The 20,662-nt window shown below is 44.5% G+C and overlaps 1 protein-coding gene across 5 annotated transcripts in view; it reads left to right on the forward strand.

The window, feature by feature from the left end:
• SLC8A3 (solute carrier family 8 member A3) overlaps positions 1–20,662 on the forward strand; it is a 142,718-nt gene that overhangs the window by 118,647 nt on the left and 3,409 nt on the right. For 2 of the 5 annotated variants that reach the window (XM_041759927.1, XM_041759928.1), the window contains 5 exons: positions 5,126–5,232; positions 12,777–12,794; positions 16,931–17,055; positions 17,603–17,702; positions 19,338–19,613. In XM_041759927.1, coding sequence (XP_041615861.1) covers positions 5,126–5,232; positions 12,777–12,794; positions 16,931–17,055; positions 17,603–17,702; positions 19,338–19,613 — 626 coding nt within the window. Of the gene's footprint in view, positions 1–5,125; positions 5,233–7,789; positions 7,894–12,776; positions 12,795–16,930; positions 17,056–17,602; positions 17,703–19,337; positions 19,614–20,662 lie in introns of those variants that run through there. The other 3 variants (XM_041759931.1, XM_041759929.1, XM_041759930.1) reach the window with 3 other exon arrangements.

A 20,662-nucleotide genomic window follows, 5' to 3' on the forward strand; every position in this document is an offset into this window, starting at 1 on the left:
AAAATGCAGTGTCAGAGTGGACCTACTACCTCCAGCCCTGGCTGAAATGCCAGCCTTTGATTCCAGCCTCCTTCTCTCTGACTGGCACAGCATTTGAGCAGCTGTCTGATTTTTCCCTAAGTTTTTATTATAATCAGAGAGACTTCTCTAAAAAGTCTTGGGCCCCAGACCAACAGCTTGGGTATATCCTGGCTGCTTGTTAGAAATGCAGGATCTCAGGCACACCCCAGACCCACTGAATCAGAATCTGCATTTTAACAAGATCCCAGGGGGATACAAATGCACATCAAAGTTTGAGAAGCACTATTTGGGGGGACCCTATGGACATCTTTTTCCAAGAGGAAATAAATTAGGGCATTCTAAACCTTTTCATGAGTCAAAGAACCTTTCCCCTAGACCTTGGTAAGGCTGTGGGGAGTGTCAGTGTCGGGCCCTCAGTGTGTGGTTGGAGGTGGGAGGGACAGAACATGAAAGACTCCTAACTCTGGGAAACGAACTAGGGGTGGTGGAAGGGGAGGTGGGCGGGGGGTGGGGGTGACTGGGTGGCAGGCGCTGAGGTGGGCACTTGATGGGATGAGCAGTGGGTGTTATTCTGTATGTCAACAAATTGAACACCAATAAAAAATAAATTTATTTAAAAACAAATAAATAAATAAACTTGGAGGTCTGCTGGTGCCTAATAAAGAAGACTACAAGAACCCAACACAGAGATGTGAGGCTTCTGAAAGCTCCCACAAAAAACCTAACAGCTCCACTGTCAGCTCTGTCCCAAAGCCCCGGGTCAAGGAAGCTGTGTGAGCATTAGCTGGCCTGGAGCAGCCAGGATAAATTTAGAAATGATGAGAAAGAATCCTTCTTGATATGGTGAAGAGTCATTTAGTAGAAATCAGAAGGGAAGAAGTCACCAAGTCAGATTATTTAGAGATTACTTCCAGCAAGGGAAGGCCAAAGGGTTAGGAACCACCTACTCACAACATAGTGCAGAGGCAGATCCACTTATTAACTGAATTTCTGACCTGCTGCCTGAATTTAAATGGAGAATCCTGTAGTTCCTCACTGTGGCACAGCTTAGGAATGGCATCCAGAATTTATCCACCTGCTTGCATAAAATAAGCTGTAGGAGTAATAATGGAGAAGTGCTAAAATCCCAGCTCTGATGTATGTGCTAGCTGTGTGACTCTGGGCAGGTTACTCAGCCTCTCTGAGAATTTGTTTTCTCATCTTTAAAGTGGAAGTAATAATACTTATGTTACATGACTGAAGTAAGGATGAAATAAAGTTCTCATGGTGTTGAGAATGTAAGTGTATGTATTATCTTAGGTCCCTTCCTTGTATAAAGGAATGTAGTATTCATCCATTCAACAAATAAATGCTGCTTCCTCAGTGGCTAAAAAAAGCACCTTTCCCTTCACAGTACCCTGAGAACTAGAGGACTGATTTGGAATTGGGTGTCCTCAATACAAAGGAATGTTCTGAGAGGCCAGCCAGGCAGCCCATACATGGATTTCCTGATCCCTTTTGGCTTGTTGGTGGGAGGTCTTCTGGGAGCATCCTTTCCAAGCAGTACAGCCCAATCTTAGCTGGGAACGCTGATGCTTTGATTCCTCCCTCGGCAGAAGGCTGGGAGGAGAAGCAGGGCAGGTCAAAAACCCCAGCCAAGCCCCATGCATTCAAGCCCAGCTTGTTGTTGGAGAGCTCTCCCGTAGACAGACAAATGGAGTGGGCTAATCAGCTGAGGGTGTTGTTGGATGACATTGGGCTTCTGGTCTCTTTGTCCCACTGGGCATCCTTTGGCATTCAATCAGAGTAGCCTTCAAAAAATTTTTTTATTGCTGTTCCTAATGAATTTTCACTGCAAAAAGACTGATGTGTTCTCAGGTGTGTTAGAAATTCACCTTGGGTTCTTCAGCAAGTAATGGTCGAGGGCCTCCTCCACACCAGGCACTAGGATGGAAAGGGCAAGTGATGACAGCCTGTCATCGTGGCCCTTACATTCCATTGTGGACAGACAGACAATAAACAAGTAAGTTAATAAACTAGCCAGCCTACTTCAGGCTGTGATTGGGGCAGTGAAGGGAACGAGCAGATGGAACCTGATGGAAGGTAACCCATGGTGGGGAGGTAGAGACCCAAGGAAGTAACATGGCCATGGAAGCCCCTCTCCTAGGAGGTAATGCCTATGTGGAGACCCAGAAGATGAGGATAGCACAGAACCAGGCACAGAGAACAAGCAAGGATGATGCCTTAAGTGGAAAGGAGCTTGATTTAAGGAACAGAAAGAAAGACCAGTGTCTCTGGGACTCCTAAGGAAGGGGGGAATATTATGAATGGAATCAGCAAGGTCACCAGTAGCTGGATTATGCAAGATCCTATAGGCCATGGTAAGGACTTTGTATTTAGTCCAAATGTAGGGGTGTATGGAACTTGAGTTGCATTTTCAATAGACAATCTTGTGTTCTTGGGGGGGAATTGAAGGAGGGAGCAAAGGCAGAAATATCTCTTAGAAGGTTATTACCAACTCCAAAGGAAAGGCAATGTTGTTTTGATCTAGGTCTTGGTAGCAGAGGGAAGGATGGTGGCCAACTACATGTATGAGGGTGGAGGTGGGGTTGGAGGGAAGGATGAGGAAAATGAAGTAATCAGGAGAGATTCCAGGTTTGGATAGACCTGGAATCTATCCAATCTATTTAGTTGCTGTTGACTGAAATGAGGAAGAACAAATTTGGAAAGAGAACTCAAGACCTGGCTGGTGACTCTCATTTAATTTAAATATACTTGTGGCTTCATGTGTGGCTTGAGCAAAACTGAGGACTTTCTTGGTTTTTAAGAGCTGGAAAGGGTTTCTCTAGCTTTTAGGCAAGGTCCAAACAGATGTGATGCCTTCTGCATAACTGATCTCAGCAAGAGAGTCTCATACCCTGCCTCCTCCACTTATAACACCCTCTGCCAGTGGTTCCAGTTAGCTAACCTCCGTTCCTCATGCCACTACTAATGTCTGTCCTCATTTCTGTCGTCCACTGAGTTATTGATGGCATCTCTTATTCTCTTTATCTGTTCACTAAAAATCACAAGCCCAAGTCACACTGTGTCTTATGACATGTGGTCTGTTCAGCCCGGAGCTTGTTGCTGACAGGGACACAAGGCTAGATTTTGAAAAAATAGGAATTGCTATCTATGCTCTCACCTTTAACATCACATGTCCCTCACCTAACCCATTTGGGATGGATCATCCTGTATTATCCAGTTCTTTCTTGACCTGACTTCTGTTTCCAGCTTGTACCACCTCTTGCTCCACCAGTTCAATGTATTGATCTCCCCTTATTTTCTGACTTAATGTCTGGAGATGGTAAGATACCCTTATATAATACTCTCAAACCACCAGGGTCATATTACTCCATTTATTAAACACTTTCTAGGGAACATGCACCCCACCAAGCACTTCATGTGCATTATCTCATATAAGAATGCTCTGAATATTCATATTCCACTTTACAAATGAGACTTGAAAAGCTTTAGCAAGTTGCCCAGGTCACTCAGCTAGTGAGAAGTGGAAACCAGGTTTGACCCCAAGTCCTCAGTCTCTAGTATCACTGTTGCAGCTCTCAAGGAAGAGAGGCCAGAGAGGCCTTTCAGAGGTTGAACACTCATGCTTTCTGTGCTGGACAGCCAGCTTTTTCTGTCATGGGAGTCGGTGTGGCCAGTGATGATGGCTTGGAGTCTTGAAATTTTGAATTTTGAAACAGTGGATTGGCAGGGGCCAGAGTGTATTAGTAACTACTATTAATTCACTTTGGGAGTGACAGGGCCACATTTGGTTGGTTCTAAGGGATCAGCAGTGTGGACAAAGGAACTCTGTAGACATCCAACACTCTTAATGGTGACTTGGGAAAACTTGAGAGAGCAGAGAGGTTGCCCCAAGTCAGAAAGATATTCCTACTTTATATACTATAGATAGATGATAGATAGATGGTAGATAGATAGATAGATAGATAGATAGATAGATAGATAGAGCCTAGGGCCACTCAAGTCTGAGAGGTTACATGCAGCTGGACAGGACTCCTTGTGTGCGTCCCTCTTGAGGGGAGACTCAGATCTGTGCACAACCCTTTCAGCAATGTCGTACACCCTCTGCGAAATGCCTAGACTGGAGTCTGGTCCTGAAATGTCCCCATTACTAAGCAAAGGTTGGGAGAGGCCCAGGTCCATCTTTGCTTTTAAAGCTCCTAGTGGAAGACAGATAGACAGAAAGAGTACACAAGAAGAAAAGAGTAAGAAAGAAAGAAGAGGGGAGGGAGAGAGAGAAGGAAAGGAGAAAGAAAGGAAAGAAAAATGGAAATCAAGACTACTAAAATTGGTTTATGTTTTTCATTATTTAGTGAAACATCTTTTAACATAAAAATACTCCAATTGAGGTAGTTACAAGGTCATTATAGGATTTATAAGATAACTGTGATTCAGAGCACCCTGCAGTTAATGGGATCTAGTCAGTGCACCCCTGTGGCTGCAGGGCTCATTTGTAGGTAGCCTTGTAGTTTCTGAAGCCCCTTGTGAATTACCAGAATGTGTGACTTGAGCCACATGGCCCTCCTGGCTTCTCCATGGTAGTCATGGCCACAGAGAAAGAGAAAAGTCCTTCTGTTTCTAGGCAAGATTGTTACAGGCCAACATGACCCCCATCTATGTCCTTTTCTATAAGATAAACCTTTCAGACCAACCCAACTGATTTCAAAAGTCAAAAGATTTTTTAAAAATTCATTATATGTATATTATTTCATTGTTCTCACAACCGCCCTCGGACGCTGTAAGCATTATTTAACCTGTTTGTGTGTCAGTTACATTATTTGTCCAAGGTCACGTAGCATATCCAAGATTAGAACCAGAACCTTTGACTTTGCAGTCTTCGAGTCTGACCATGCCACAAAGCCACACGAAGCCTAAGTAGGAGGAGCCCAGTGAGCCTGAAAGGGAGCCTGGGGCAGTCCCTCTCCTGGGTGCCCCCGTGGGGGCGCACTTTGACTTTCTGGATCTACTCACTGTTTTCTTCTCTTCCTGTTCCTTCTCCTGGCTGGCTTGCCACGCCCACCACTCTGCTCCTCGCTTATGATACTTATTTTTCCATCCACAGCAAAACAATTCCCATCAAGGTAATTGATGATGAGGCGTATGAGAAAAACAAGAATTACTTCATTGAGATGATGGGCCCCCGCATGGTGGATATGAGTTTGCAGAAAGGTGTAGTACCCTGTCCTCCACACTAACGTTAACGTTCTTCTCTCCTCTCCTCTTCTGGTTCTTCCTTTCTCCAACCCGTTTGTCTTCTCTTCCCCTTTCTTCTTCCTCTAATTCATGTCCCCTTGTTTTCTTTCTTGTTCTTTCTTTTCCTTTTTTTCCACCTCTCCTTCTCCTCTCTGTGATCCCAGCTCTGCCCTAACACCTGCCAGCCTGTCACATGGTATCCATAAGAGGGATGTTCAAGAGGTAGTGGTAATTTTTGTGGGATGGAGAAATGGCTATGGGAAAAACACAAGACAGGGAGGGAGAAAGAGAGGGAGAGAGAGAGAGAGAGTCAGCCAGAGTCCAGAGTGTCATATATGGGGCTCTTTGCTTCTCCTGGATGGTGTCCTACACAGGAAAGAAAAAGATGACACAGCACAGCACCAGGCAGGAGGGCAACACCAGAGAACTGCCCCAGGTGCTCAGCACAGATTCCCATGGGGCAGCTGTTCTCAGGGCTAAGCTTATAGTCCCCAGACATTGGGAATCGATGTATTTGGATTTGGGTTCTATTTATGGTTCATCCCATTCCCCAGAGCAGGCCTTAGGAGCTCTCTTTCTTGCCATATTCCTGCTAGCAAGATGTGTTTCTTCTCTCCCTGACCTTGATTGAGCTGAAAGTATAGGTTTGAGTTTCAGGTCTAGGTCACAGACCTACCTGCTGGACTCTCTTTTCCCTGCAAAGAGCATCTAAGTGTGGTGGCAGAGAGAATAGTGGAAGAGGGGATTCTAACTCGAGTGGGAGCTTTCCCAAGAGATCACAGAATTTCTCAGAGTCGATGGAGCCTTTGCCTTCAACTTAAACGACTTCATACACCCCAGACTTCCAACAGGCAAGTCAGAACATCCTCTTCTGGATACATCATCTGTGTAAAGGGGAGCTGTCAGTATTTGGGGGGGCAACGTTCCTTCCCTGGCAAGGCCATCAATCATGTCCCTCAGGCCATGCCCTTGGTCACAGAGCACCCCATTCCCAACCCACAGCAGAGTCCCTGCAAGGGAAAAACTGCCAGGCTCACATCTCATAGGTAGCCCCAGGTTCCAATATCTAGGGCCTAGAGAGAAGTTCCTAGAAAATTCTTCTTGACAGTCATTTACTTTCATCTTTTGTCTACTGAGGGCAAGGTATGTAAAGGTGTCCAGAAATAGTGCCAAAAAGGGTAACCAAGAATGTACTCCTGAAACACACACACAAAACACAAATGCACGGCACATCTTGTGTCTAACAAACCACCTCATATCAGTCTACCTGATAGATCGCAAAGCTGAATATGTCTTTAGAATGAAAGAGGAACATCAGAGGTTCTGATTAGACATTTTAGTCATTGTTTGTTAGCACCTCTTTGCCCTTTAGAGAGCATTTAGGTCCTGGGCCAAAAACAAAGTAAGCAAGAAATACCAATCATGGCTCCCTGCTGGGACCCACCAACCCCACTGTGGTTCCATGAAGGACCAAGATGGGGATGATCCAGATCCCCATAGCAACGTCTCTAATGACAATTGGCCTGAGCCAGCCTCATGCCAGACTCTGAAGGGGAGTGATTTTCAAGGAAATTTTGCTTCCCTGGATGACTTGTTTTTAAAAGACACTAAGCTTTGTTGAGATACCCAGAAATGAATAGAAACCTCCTTCACCATTTTCACCAGATCATCAGCTTTTAAGTAAGCCAGCCCTGGAACGTATCACCCCTATATGATAGAAGTACAAAGGTGATTTAGAATTTGATGACTTATATCATTTTCTTTACATTTTCCCAGGAGTGCATCAGCTGTAAATATTGAAGGAGTCCTATATCATACTATGGTTAACACATACTTATTTTAGATCCCACCACCAAAACCCTGAGATAAAGAATGACAAAGATAGTAGGATTCTGCTTTCCTTTCTCTCTCTCTCTCTCTCTCTCTCTCTCTCTCTCTCATTTTCCTTCCTCATAAATACTTCACTTTAAAATTTTTCTTTATGAGGTACACGTAAGTGAGTATAGATACAAGGAAGTGAAACGAGCTCCTAGCTAGATATTATTGACCTATTTCCTGTTGTAGAAGGATCCTGGATCATTCCAGGTGGGCTGGTAGTTTACCTGCTTCCCAAAGAAATGCCAGTTATCATGTGACACCCAATGGAATGCGCTGCCCCACCCACTTCCTACTAAGCATCTGCAGGATCTAAGCTGACTCCTCCCCACCATTACCCACCTTGTCCTTCCCCTTTCCCTCCTGTCCTCCTAGAGTCCTTCCTTTGCCCACTTTTCCTTGCCTCCTGGCTCCCTTTCCTTCACACCCATAAGGAAACTACAACCAAGGAGACAAGAAAAGCTGAGACCGTTTTTGTTTTCTCTGTTTTTTTTAATATGAGAAAAATCAATCCACCATAGTCCTGTCAAATGCCACCATGGCGGGACCGGGCTGCATGTGCCAGGAGTGACGGGGAATGATTTTAAAGGCTGTGCTCCAAATGTCCAAAAAATCTACCGACCCAGTCGACACACTCTCTCTCTTGTTGTCCCTACAGGAAAACCATAAGGGTTAAAATAGTAGATGAGGAGGAATACGAAAGGCAAGAGAATTTCTTCATTGTCCTTGGTGAACCGAAATGGATGGAACGTGGAATATCAGGTGTGAGATTCTTTAAAAAAACAAAACAAAATAAGACAACAACAGCAAAAAGAAAGAAAAAAATTTAAACTGAAAAGCAACAGCAACAAAAAGCAACTCTGTTTTTTCTCCCCCCATTTTCTTCCCTTTTCCTTTTTCCTCTTTTTTGACCAATGGACTTTTTTATTCTTTTCCCTCCTGTATTCTCGCTCTCACCCTGTTTCGGTGTCATCTCTGCCTTCTTAGCCTTAGCCGATTCCCCAGTCCTCCTTTCCCACCTTCTGGACAGCGCTGCAGCCTCAACTCCTCATTACCCTACTGAGTTACTTCCTTCTGCCTTGTGCTCCAATGATCTGATTACCACCGTCCCCTGCATTCTTCCCCGCAGCCCCCACACATACATGGAACCTGTAAATGTGGACACTCCTTGGTGGGTGGGGAGGAGAAGAAAAAGAAAGGAATGTGATGCCATGCATGTCTGCCCCTTCCCTGCCTTCTTCCCCTCCCACCCCTCACCCTCAAGCCTGGATTGAATGGGGAAGGGTCTGGGATGGGGTCCGGGGCCCATGTTGCAATGATGCTTTGACAGTTTTCTGCATTCCCCAACCTTCCATGAGTGCTTGGCAGGCTATACACTTGCAGAGTGGTTCATAAACCCCTCTTCCCTTCATAGAGGTAAGTGTTTTATCTATTTCACAGTTGGGGAGACCATGGCATGAGAAGGTATACCAAGTGTCAAAGGCCACAGCTTCTGAGACAGAGCTGGCTTCTGAGGTAGTCATATGATCTGGAATCCTGAACTAGTCTTTCTCCCCTTGACATCCACCCCATCTCACTTTACCTTTATTCCTAGCCCAAGGTAGGGAACTTTATTCAGGCTACTTTAGGACAATGCAATGCCTAAAGCAGAAAATTGGAAGTCTCAAAAAGAAAGCAGTAATTCCAGGTATGAAAATCTCCCCAGCCAGAAGGCCCTGGGGAAAAAAAAAACTGACATTGGGCAGTCCCAGAGTATTGATTTATGGGTTTTCCAATAGAAGAAGGGCCTCTAAATGGTATTGGTGTTGATCACTGAGAAACAATATGGTTCACGGAAGCCTGCCAATAGGTATATCACCCAGATCCCAAGGTAACCCTCATCCCACACCAGAGGAGTGGCCTCATCTCCTCCCTTCCTCAAGACATGCATCTTGGAATACCTGCTAGGGTTCCATTCCCAAGGGACTGATTATGTTGCAACCAAGGAAGATATAAGGAAAGATTTCCTCCTTTGAAGAAAATGATTGGAAACTACTACTTCAAAGGTGCTGGAGGAATGTATGTGGGAATGAAAAAGGGTGCTTTTGGGCAATACCAAGAGAAGGACATTCACACTCCCCTTCAGGAGAGATATGCTCCTGGGAGCCTCATGGAGGATGGAACAGTGAGACCCACTTATTTGTCAAAAAAGGGTGATTATTCTGCAACTACTTCACACTCACATGACAAAGAGCAGCGTAAAGCCTTTCATTACAAGACAGATCTAAGAGATTCAGCAACTATACTCCTAAAGGCTTATCAACAGGTATGATGGATCAGTTCTCACTGTCTTCTGGGGACTCTCTGCAGATCTGACCAGTTCTATGTCCAACCAGGTCTGGATATGCCTAGTGTTCTAGAGGCAAAAGCCCTCTCCATCTTCCATTACTCATCCTCTTCTTGCCACCTGATAGGATGTCTCCATGAGCCTGACTGCCAGAGTGCGGGGGGAAAAAATCTCTAGTTCCATTGTTTAGATTGTTTCTGCCAGTCCTCCAGTTACTACCACTGAGAATATTCTCAGAAATTGTCTCAACACCTGCCCTACCTCATTCCCACCTCCCCTGTGCATTTACTCCACATTTTCATGATTGGCTGGATGCAGCAGACACCCAGGGCCATTGTAAACTAGTTTTATCAATTTCCACAGTCTCTGCTACTAAGGTGCAAATGAAAGCAGCACAAAAGATCATTCAGGATAGCTGGAAAGAAGGCAGTGGCTCTAGACAAGAAGAATGGGTTGAAAGTCCATCCATGACTCTAGTCCATCAGTAAAGAGGCATCCTTTTTCTTCTCTGCCTCCCTAATAAATCCTGATCAACAGCAGGACAGGGAGTGACCTAAGATACATCTTACAGAGACTTGGCCAAATGCAAATGCCTTTGAGAACACCCCCCCCTTTTTTTTTACTCTGGACTCTTTGTCCAAAGGAGATGTCAGCAAAGTCCTGGTATGGCCTAGTCCTGGGGAGTGAGTAGGTGAGGAGGCAAGGATCCTCCAGGACTTCCCAGTGACCAAGATGCCAAGATGGAAGATGCCAAGAGAAAATATGTGCATTTCCTGACCTTCTGGTCTGTTGTCTATTTTCAGTTTCTTCAGATCTTTCCATATTTTGGCATTAGACCATAAGGTGAAAGGTCATACAACTTGATTATCTAGACTCAGGATCAAATGAAAACCCATCCTGATTTTTAGAATTCCCTGCTGTTCTCAGAGTGAGAAGCTATACAGTAGAAAGCTTTTCATTATCACTGTTGCATGGGAGAGTCTTAGGCATTCAGAACAGCATATACTCTGCATGGTCAAAATGACAATTGTGTTATCAAAAAAAAAAAAAGAAAGAAAGAAAGAAAAGAAAAGGACTGTATTTGAAATAGCAGATTCTATTCTTGGCAAACAAAACAGACTTTAGAGGTGAGATTAAATGCTCTGAACAAGCAAGAAGAGGGAAAAGGGAGGATGAATAAGAAACACGGTTGCCCTGGCATAGAGTAAGTGCTGGAGTCCAGAAGTAGACATCTGAGAGCAACACTGAGCAGCATGACCAAGGCTGTTGGGCCTGGACACTAGGAACCTCATGTGGAAAGGAGAGCACCCCCCAGTCAGAGGGCTTGTTTGTGCCCCCTCTTACCGCATCAATGGGCTCACCCTGACAAGCTGCCCAGATGCTTCCAATTACTCACAGAGCTATGCTATTTCCTGTATGTCCCTGGGGTGTCTGAGCAGGGATAAATGATGCTCACCTGACCCTGGGGATCGATACAGGGGAAAGTTCAGCTGCAGATTCTCTCATCAGCAGCAGCAGGAAAAACACCCTGGAGGTATTATGTCATTCAGAATTGGCCTATCTGGATCTCACTGACCCATCTATAACTGCTAAGTGGAAAGTCTCAAATTCATGTAGACAATGACCAGAGAATGGTACAATACCAGCTGACTGCAAGCCCTCTCATTGTGATAGAAATGATTCTGGTGTTGGGAGGTACTTCTGAGCGAAAACCAGGGCAGCAGTGACCTTTCTAGAAGAGCGTCCCCTTGTCTGGCCTACCTGAGTGCACCGATGTGTTTGGGTTTCTGGTTTCCCCTGGAGCCCGGTTGGAGGCCAGGAGGGGCTCTGCTTTCATGAAGATCCATAGAAGGAGCAGAATGAACAAGCTCTCTTGCTATATCTGTCTATCTATCATCTATCTATCTATCATCTATCTATCTACCTATCTCAATGTAGCAAGGAGATTCACTCATCAATTACCCCCTTGGAATTCCATATGGGAGAAACCAGAAAAAGTCAACTGCTGTTTGCCCTGCTTATTATATACCATAAAAATTCTCAATCCACACATGTCATCAGTGGTTGTAACTGTGAGATGATAGATCACAGGCCTGAGTTGCATTCTCAGAGATTTTCAAAAGAAACAATTCACAGACACCACTCCCACTCCTTCCTTAGCACCTCAGTCACCAGCCGTACTAGGAGTATGTAGTGGGATGTTCCCAGCCTTTTATTTGACAAGAGCCAGGGAGTACAGTGCTGTACTAAGACACCATTGAGAGGAAGATGTGGTGTATCACAAGAATCTTTTAGCATAAGTACAAATTCAGGGGCCAGGGATACCCTGTGTTAGGTCCATCTAACCCAGCTTCCCAGTCCATGTAGGGGCCTTGTTATTTGTCATCTCCCACCTACAAATAGCTTTCTGTATGGAAGTTTCTCTGGTCCAGAATACCTGGGCTCTATTTAGCCTGTCCTTTCTGGAACAAAAACACCACCACCCAGAGATGCAGCACCACAGGATCTATTAAAAAAAAATACAATTGCCGAAATAGGTGGCAAATAACAAACTTCTACTGAACATCTACTAGTTGCAGTGACTTCACTAGACACAGGTGATACAAAATGGTAGGAGTCCATGGCCCTAACCTCCAGACTATATCTATAAAAAGAAAATATTTTGCAGAAATTATCTTTTCACGAGGTCCTTCTTTGAGGGGAACTCAAAGTTCTGGCCCATGTTGTAACTAGAAAGCTATTTGTGGCCATGAAAGTGTTATAGGTACTGGGAAGCTAAGCATGATCTGGTTACAAGGTTGGGGACAGAAGGCTGTTCCACTCTTGTAGGCCACTTCTCAGGACCCTAAACTGTTATTCAAGCCCCAGGGTCATATTGATAAACTGGCAACTCTATACAGTTTTCATGGTAACTGGATCCTCATTCCTTTGCAGAATGAATATGATAACCTCATTCCTTAGAAGATCACAAATGACCAGCTGTGTCCCTGCTCCACTCACATGAATTCCCCCATCTTTATTCCTTCTCCCCTAGCCCCCAGAGTTGCAGGCAAGGTGTGGAGAAAGTCAGGCTGCAGGGCTCTGGTGTTCACCAGTCCCTCTAGTGGCTCATACCTCTTGCTGCTGCTGCTGCTGCTGCTGCTGCTGCTGTGCATGCTCCAAATGCTGCCTTTTGCATGTGGCTGCAGAGCTCTCACCCACTAAGCTCACTGCTTTCCTTTTCCTGCTGCAACCACAAAGCCTGGGGATACTTTCAAGATGGGACCTTAATGCTCTTTCCTTTTCTTTCTTCCCTTGTCTGGTATCCATTTGCAAACAGCGCTCCTGTTGTCTCCAGGTAAGAGGTGTCTTGCCCCCTCTTTTCTACTTCTTGCCAGTGCCATTATTTAGTTTAAGACCAATGTCCTTTGATTTATTTAATAGGAACTACGGGCTCAAGCTAACCTGACAAGTTCTTCTAAGGACTGAGAGGTTTATTTCCCCACTTGAAATAATTGTGAGGAAGTAGACAATTCTTGAGCACCACTTCTGTCAGCGGATGTGGGTAAAGGCATAGCTGGTCCTCTCTGGGACCAGGAAGAGAGTTGAAACTTACCAAAGAGTCAGTGGGTCATAGACTTCTCCTGAGTCTTGATTCATCTGTCATCTCATGTTGTAGGGTAAGAGAGAATGAGAGTCAGGGCTGAATCTCCTAATAGGGTCATGATGGGATTTGAAAGAAAATACTTCAATCTTGAGAGAACCAGAGAAAAATAATCGGGAGCTGCTATAAGAACATGAAAAGCAATTTTTAAAGAATCTGGAATTTTACTGATCCTGGAGATCTTCCATCTCATTACAGCTGAGACCTAAATTGCTAGAACTTTGGTTCATTTGTCATTGACCCTTGAAGTCATATGTGCCATGAACAAGAAGAATTAGGATATTATGGGTGGTGGGGACAATTACCTGGCTGAAAATAGAAATTTTGGAGAATTTATTTTGGACATATTCTCATGAAGAATCTAGGTTCTATTGTAGGACATACACCTTTGAGAGTATGCTTGCATCAGTAGATTCAAATCATAAACAACATTTAACTTTGTGAGCAGATAGGAAAGCCTTTCCAGCATATCAGCAATACTATAACTCTCAGTGCAGGCAGAGTGAGCTATATAAGATGTCTTGGTTTAAATTAAAATAACACTTTGATTTCATCAGCTCTTTGCACATATAAAAAAATTTTAAGAACATTTGAGAGGAAAAGTATCTTACAGAATTCACGAGTATTCAAAATTACATATGGGCTGTACCCTGGTCTTGAGAAGGGGCAATATATATATTAAGGACATCTACCTCCCTGGAGCCTTTAAACAACAATAAAAATAGGTAAACCTCTACTTTTTTTCTTTCTGAAAAAAAAAATGACTCCAGCTTCCTTGACCACTTGCTTTGTCTTTATACCAAAAGGATAAGAACTGCCTCTGACCCCAGATATTCTACTATTCCCCCAGGACATTAATGCCATAGCATTGGGAGTTCCTTCACTTCACTTATCTTCTTGCCTGGGAAAGTATACGGGCTTCTTTGTTCCAACTCTTGCTTCTCCTCACCCCCACCACCACCAACACACATATACACAGAACAAAGATGGTGATATGGTTTCAGCATTCTTGTACTTTTAACATATTTGCAAAAACACCAATAGAAGCTAAAATAGGAAAAGAAGGTATCGTTTTCTAGATCTTTCAGTCTGTAAACTTCTAATCTAGAACCCCAGGATTAGACTTAAGACTCATTAGAAATCTAAAATTCTTGTTTGAACTTTCCTGGATGTACAGGCAAACATGATTAAGAATGTCTGGTGGTGAAAGACGGAGAGTAAATATATTCCTTCTGAGCTATACCACCAAATTCAGGGACCTGAGAGTGAGAGCACTAGCTGCATCACCCCATTTCTTTCTGAGGATACCTGTAGGAGATTCACGGCAATCTATTCTTGTCTGGCCTGGCAAACTCTTTGTTCTTCCAGTATTTGTTCAATCTTTCATCCTATTTGTAGTCTCTCTCTCTTTCTCTTTTTCTCTCTCCCTCTATCCCCACACCCCCCTCCTTTCTGACATCTGAGAGTTTGTTCAGTCAGTCCCAATATCAAAATCACCTATCATTTATTCTCTTCACTTGAAATTCTGAGGAGTTACACAAGTTCTCAGAATCATTATGGTCTTTTATGGACTTGTCACCCTCTCAAGAAATTAATTTGAACATAGAGGAATGAACATAACAATAATAGAAAAAGGCAGAAATTACTACCAAATGAAGACACTAAATCAGAGTTGATTTAAAGGCATGTGAATCAATCTCTTAATCAATATATATGGAGTACCTCTGTGGGGCTGTGGGAGATCCAAAGATAGAGGATTGGTATTTGTCAAAGAGATTTTTGCAAAAAGCTAGATGGAAAAACTGACTGTCGCCACAGGAGTGGACAGGTCAGTAGGTAGATCAATATCCTGCCAGGTGGATATAGTGCCAGATTGATAGCTAGACAAGGGGTTAGACAGGTACATTTATATGTCACTGGAGAGCTCATTATATTTGTATAAAGTTCTTGTGGCACATGTAAAGTATGACACGAGGGAATCAGGGAGGGAGAAGTAGAATAATACTGTCACTACTAGGATAGCCATTGTGATATGGTGCAAAAACCTACAGGTAGAGGGGAAAAGTATCCTTGCTTTTAAGAAATCTGTAAGTCTTATTTTAAAAGGCTTTTCCTCAGAGTGGCCTGCAGTCTGTCTTTCAGGATCATTGACTTCATAGCCAGAACCCTGGATGAACCCAGATTTACTTTCATAATTAACTAATAAAAGACTCAGAATCAATGGATTGAATAAAGTTAGGCTGCTAGAGGGTGTCTGCTCACTTAAAAATAAACAGGACATTGATCCTTGAGAAATAATTGCTTCTGAAAGCTGTCACCAACACTAACAAGAGGACAGCACCACGGACAGCTCCCAATCATTTTGGGATTGCCTTCTGTGTTTGGTGCCAGAAGCACTGAGTGAAAACAGCCAGCTCAGGAATCCTCCACATACTTTCTTACCATCTTCATTCAGACAACTAAGAAAATCCTTATATAAAACAGCCTCTCTTCTAACTTACATTCTTGGCTTAACGTCTTTCCAGTGAATTCCTTTCCCTGCAGCTTCAAGAGCTCGAGTCTCACCCATCCCTACGCTTCACCAATTCCCAAATTAGAGAGAAAAGAAGACTTCCTTGGCCTCTGACCCACTTTGTCCTTGAGATTATCCAAGGGCTAAAGGATTCTCGTGGGAGATTCACTATGTGGAATAAAATCAATTAAGGAGCTGAATAAAAGAATTAATTGCATGTAAGAATGTGGACTTGGAAGGAAAGATGTTTAAATGATCTCTGAAAGAAGCAGGCTGCCAAGAGCAATTTTCTAATCAAAGGGGAATAAAAAGATTCAATCTCTATTTCACTCTAATCCAGAAAACATGTCTTCATGGTGAAGTGGTCTTAAAATGGACTCACCAGCTGAAGTGGAAAAATTTTCCCACCATTCAACATGAGAAGGGACCACTGGTAAATGAGTCAAGATGCTGAGGGATACAGAGAATGCCTCAAACAACAACAACAACAACAACAACAACACACACACACACATACACAAAGGAAGAGCTTCTTTTTGGTTTTGAATGAATGAGTATTTCTGTTCCAGAGGAAATGTGCCTGGTTCCTACAGAAATCCTGGGGATCTTTCATTTGGAAAGTCATGAAATAATCTTTCAGGAAATCTTCCAAGTTTCTCACTGTGAGGATAACAGTCACTTGTGTGGAGTGTAGATATGCCTACTTCTCTATAGAGGGCACAGTCCCAAGGGTGTTGGAAACATATATTGACAAGAATCAGTAGACATACCCTTTGGATTAACATGTGGTTATGACCTCCAAGAACATTCATATCAAGTAGTTGAACAGTTAGGCCCAACAATTCAAAATTGTTAAAGGCTTTGGTTCCCAACCCTCCAATATCTTACCAGATGACTTGAGGACTTCACTAGGTGCTATTTCTCATGAAAGTCTTTGGGTCAGGTTGCTCACCCAATTATAAAATGGAAGTAAAAGGACTGGGTGATGGGCACTGAGGGGGGCACTTGACGGGATGAGCACTGGGTGTTATACTATATGTTGGCAAATCAAACTCCAATAAAAAATATACAAAAAAGGGGAATAGTCTAATTTTTAAAAAAGGAAATAAAAATGCTTATACCAGGGCTGCAAGGGACCCTCTCATGATCTGATAGTCATAAAATGTTCAGCATGTTATAGAAAGAGGCACTAAAAAGTACCTGAAGTTCCCATTCTTGAGAGCAGTTTGCTTTGTGCCCACTGCCTAATACTCTTGAGCTGTAGACTACTAGGGAGTGGTGAATGTGCTAAAGCTAGTCTGATTTTGCTTTGTTGCAGAGGTGACAGACAGGAAGCTGACTGTGGAGGAAGAGGAGGCCAAGAGGATAGCAGAGATGGGAAAGCCAGTACTGGGCGAACACCCCAAAGTAGAGGTCATCATTGAAGAGTCCTTTGAGTTCAAGGTCAGGCCATAAGTGAGATCTAATTGAATAACAGAATAACATGGTGGGAGGTAGAAGTTTTGTTCCAATTTCACCACTGAGATGTGAAGTTGAAACTGAACAAATCACTTACCCACCCCGTGTCAGTTAACCCATTTATAACATGGAAGCAATAGTGCCAGCCATTTAGATCCTAGGAATATTGGGAGAAAACATAACATAAGGAACATAAGGAAAAATGGGCTATAAAGTCCCTGGATATATCATCACTATTGTTTGTATTTTAAAAACAAAGTTACTAAAATTTTCTACTCTGGAGCAAGGCTTATTGGCATCATGACTGTTAAGCTCTGTTGTATTGCTCAAAGTAACCGATATCCACCATCACAACCAAGGAAAAGGGACATAGAAAGACTTATCCAGAAGATATCATCCAAGACCATTACACCCAGAACCCATGTGTACATGCCTGGAATGCAAGACATCTTTCATTCCCTTGAAGTGCCAGACTCCTCAACAGTTCTGAGCATTCTAACCTCATGATTCCAAGTTTTTATCTCTCTGACAGAATACGGTGGACAAACTGATCAAAAAGACAAACCTGGCCATGGTTGTGGGGACACATTCCTGGAGGGACCAGTTCATGGAGGCCATCACTGTCAGTGCAGGTAAGAGAGTCTCAGGAGGGGCACCGGCCTTGCTGGGAGAAGCAGGCAACACCAGAGAAGCAAGAAAGCAGCCCCATCCGCAGCTATCAGTTTCTGGGAAAGCCTCTGTGTCCCAGCTCTAGTCCTTACTGTTTGCCTATTCTACTGGGTCACTTTGGAAAAGAATCATGGGAGAGCTGGAACAGCATGGCTAACTCTGGTTTCAAATCCTGGCTCCACTGTGTGACCTAAGACAAATTATCCTCCCTGCACCACAATTTCAAAGTGGGAACCATGTCGAACTTTCTCGGCAAAGCAGAATGGTAGAGTCTGGTACCAAACAGGAACTCATTAAATTCTGGTTTCCATCATTCCTTCTCTCATTCTTTTGGTCCTCCCTTTCTGTTGAAGGGGGGACTGTTCTGATTAGAGATGCAGGGGTCCAGGGCTTGTAAAATCTCTGCACCGACACTGACAAACCTCTACCCTGGATGATTCCAGACCTCTCGTTTGCCATTTACCGACAGGCTCCCTCGGTGGTGGCCCACAGCACACCCAGGGCCCCAGACAAGGTCTCTACACCACCATCGAAGCCTCCTTGTACGGCCTAGCTCTATTGGCCTCATCTGCTGTCACGAGGCTTTGTTGTCATAGCAACACACAGGGTCCTACCCCGAGGCCCTCGAGCGAAAGCAGAAGTAACGCCAGGAAGAGAGGGTGGCTGTGGCTGTCCGCCCCCCCTCCATCTCACACCGCCTGCCTCAGATCCCTCCAGTTCTCCCTCTGATGACCTTACTTTGCCCCTAAAGAGACGATAAACAGAATATAGGCCACATCATCTAACCCTCTCCCTTCTCAAATGAGGGAACCGAGGCTCAGAAATACGAGGTGATTTATCCCAGCTTACAGATCCTCTTCTTGGCAAAGCTGCAACTGGAACCCAAGCATCCTATTTCCTGCTCTTTTCAAACCTAGCTTCCACTGATTGTGTCAAAACATAACAGAGGTTGCCCTGGACAAGGTGCCAGCGTGCCTCAGCATATCCTCTCCTCCCAGACTGCTGAATGGGCAACTCTGCCCACATTTCCTGGCAAGGACAATGGGGCCCCTGCCTGCTCTATCCCATGGGATATTGGGAGGATGGCGCTGGCTCTCTGGTATGCCCACATGATCTGGAATGACAGCTGCCCCTCTGGGGATGGATAACAACCAGAACCACGAGGTTATTGCAGCAGGCATGTCAGGAAAATTAGGGAGGCACTCCATCGTGTCCAGTAAAGAGAGGACACACAGCTGATTTCACTTTCTTCACCCAGGCAACCCAATGGAGCCTGCTCCACCCTCATCTCTGCTTCATTGCCTTGTCCCTCCTGTGCTCTCCCCCCATCCTCTCTCTTTCTCCTTCTCTCCCTATTCCCCTGTCCTCTCCCTCCCACCCTCCTGGGTGCCCTGCATTCACATTGACTAGTGGCACCCCAACTTGGCTCCCATTACCTGGCTGTTTTCTGGCACCCAGGCCCTGGCCGTGACCACTGCTCAGGAGAGAGCTGGAGTTTCCTGCCAGCTAATGCTTGCCATGTGGTTTGACTTGACTTTTTTGTGAATAAGAACCTGACCTCGCTGCCTTTCCCTGGGCCTGTCTTATCTTATCTCCAGCAGGGGACGAGGATGAGGATGAGTCAGGGGAGGAGAGGCTGCCATCCTGCTTTGACTATGTCATGCATTTTCTGACGGTCTTCTGGAAGGTGCTGTTTGCCTGCGTGCCCCCCACAGAGTACTGCCATGGCTGGGCCTGCTTCGTTGTGTCCATTCTCATCATTGGCATGCTTACAGCCATAATTGGGGACCTGGCCTCACACTTCGGCTGCACCATTGGCCTCAAAGATTCAGTCACAGCTGTGGTGTTCGTGGCATTCGGGACCTCTGTGCCAGGTAAGAGTCAGGGGTGCTTGGGTTTGCAAAGAGGTTATTACCAGATTCAAGTGACCCCCTACACTTTGCCTCATTACCTTCCTTACAACCTCAGATCTGAGCTTAATAGAGCCTCTGCCCAGAAAGTATGCAGAAGTCAAGGGGATTAATGATAATATTACTAGCAAGAGAGAGCTAAACATTTCTTGAACACTTTTGATGTCTCAGGCACTGTGTATGCTAAGCAGTTTACATGTTTTCTCTCTGTAATGCTCGCTAAAACCCTATGTAATAGGGATAGTTATTATCCTCACATGTCAAATGAGAAAACTGAGGTCCACAGGGTTAAGTCTACCGCCCATGTAAGTGGCCCACTTCCTTAACCTCCACGTTACATGAAGGCCCAAACAACGTAATTCAAAGAATATAGATCCTGTTCTTCCGTGTCCCTCTGGCAGTCACTGAGACTAAAGATTAGCCCACTTGAAAATGTCACAGTAGAAATGTTCACAAGCATTCTTGGCTTCCTCCTTAGAAGGACACATGTGAGTACAAATTGTCTCCTGGTGGGACAGGAGAGGAAGCTTCATGAGCTCTTGTCCTCTCCTATGATGAATTACATACTGTTTTCTTTTCTTATAAATACCCAAAGACGCACAGGAGTAGGCATGAGCTTGCTCATTCACTAGACAAATATTTACTGAGCCTGATGCAGTCTTGCACTAGTCAATGAGGCTTTCATGGGAGGCAGGAGATGTGCTCCCCGCTCTGAGTGGAGCTCAGCAGCTAGTGACAGAACTGCACTCAACTCCCGTAACTGAAATCATCTCGGTAAGTTCAGTGACAAGAAAGCAGAGGTGCTGTGCAAGCATGGAACTAGGGGACCTGGGCTGGGTCAGGTAGTGGATTGCTTCCAAGAGAGACTTATATAAGCTGGGCGGGAATGACAAGGAGCAGTTAGCAGGCAGAGGGCTGTGTTAGCTCAGGCTCCTTGCTTAGTTCAGCTGGGTGTCCAGGGCATCTGAACATGAACTCCTGGCAGGGGAGCCTCCCTGCTGCCACAGCAAAGA

Source organism: Vulpes lagopus, chromosome 6 (assembly GCF_018345385.1).
Source record: "Vulpes lagopus strain Blue_001 chromosome 6, ASM1834538v1, whole genome shotgun sequence".
Classification (NCBI taxonomy): Eukaryota; Metazoa; Chordata; class Mammalia; order Carnivora; family Canidae; genus Vulpes; species Vulpes lagopus.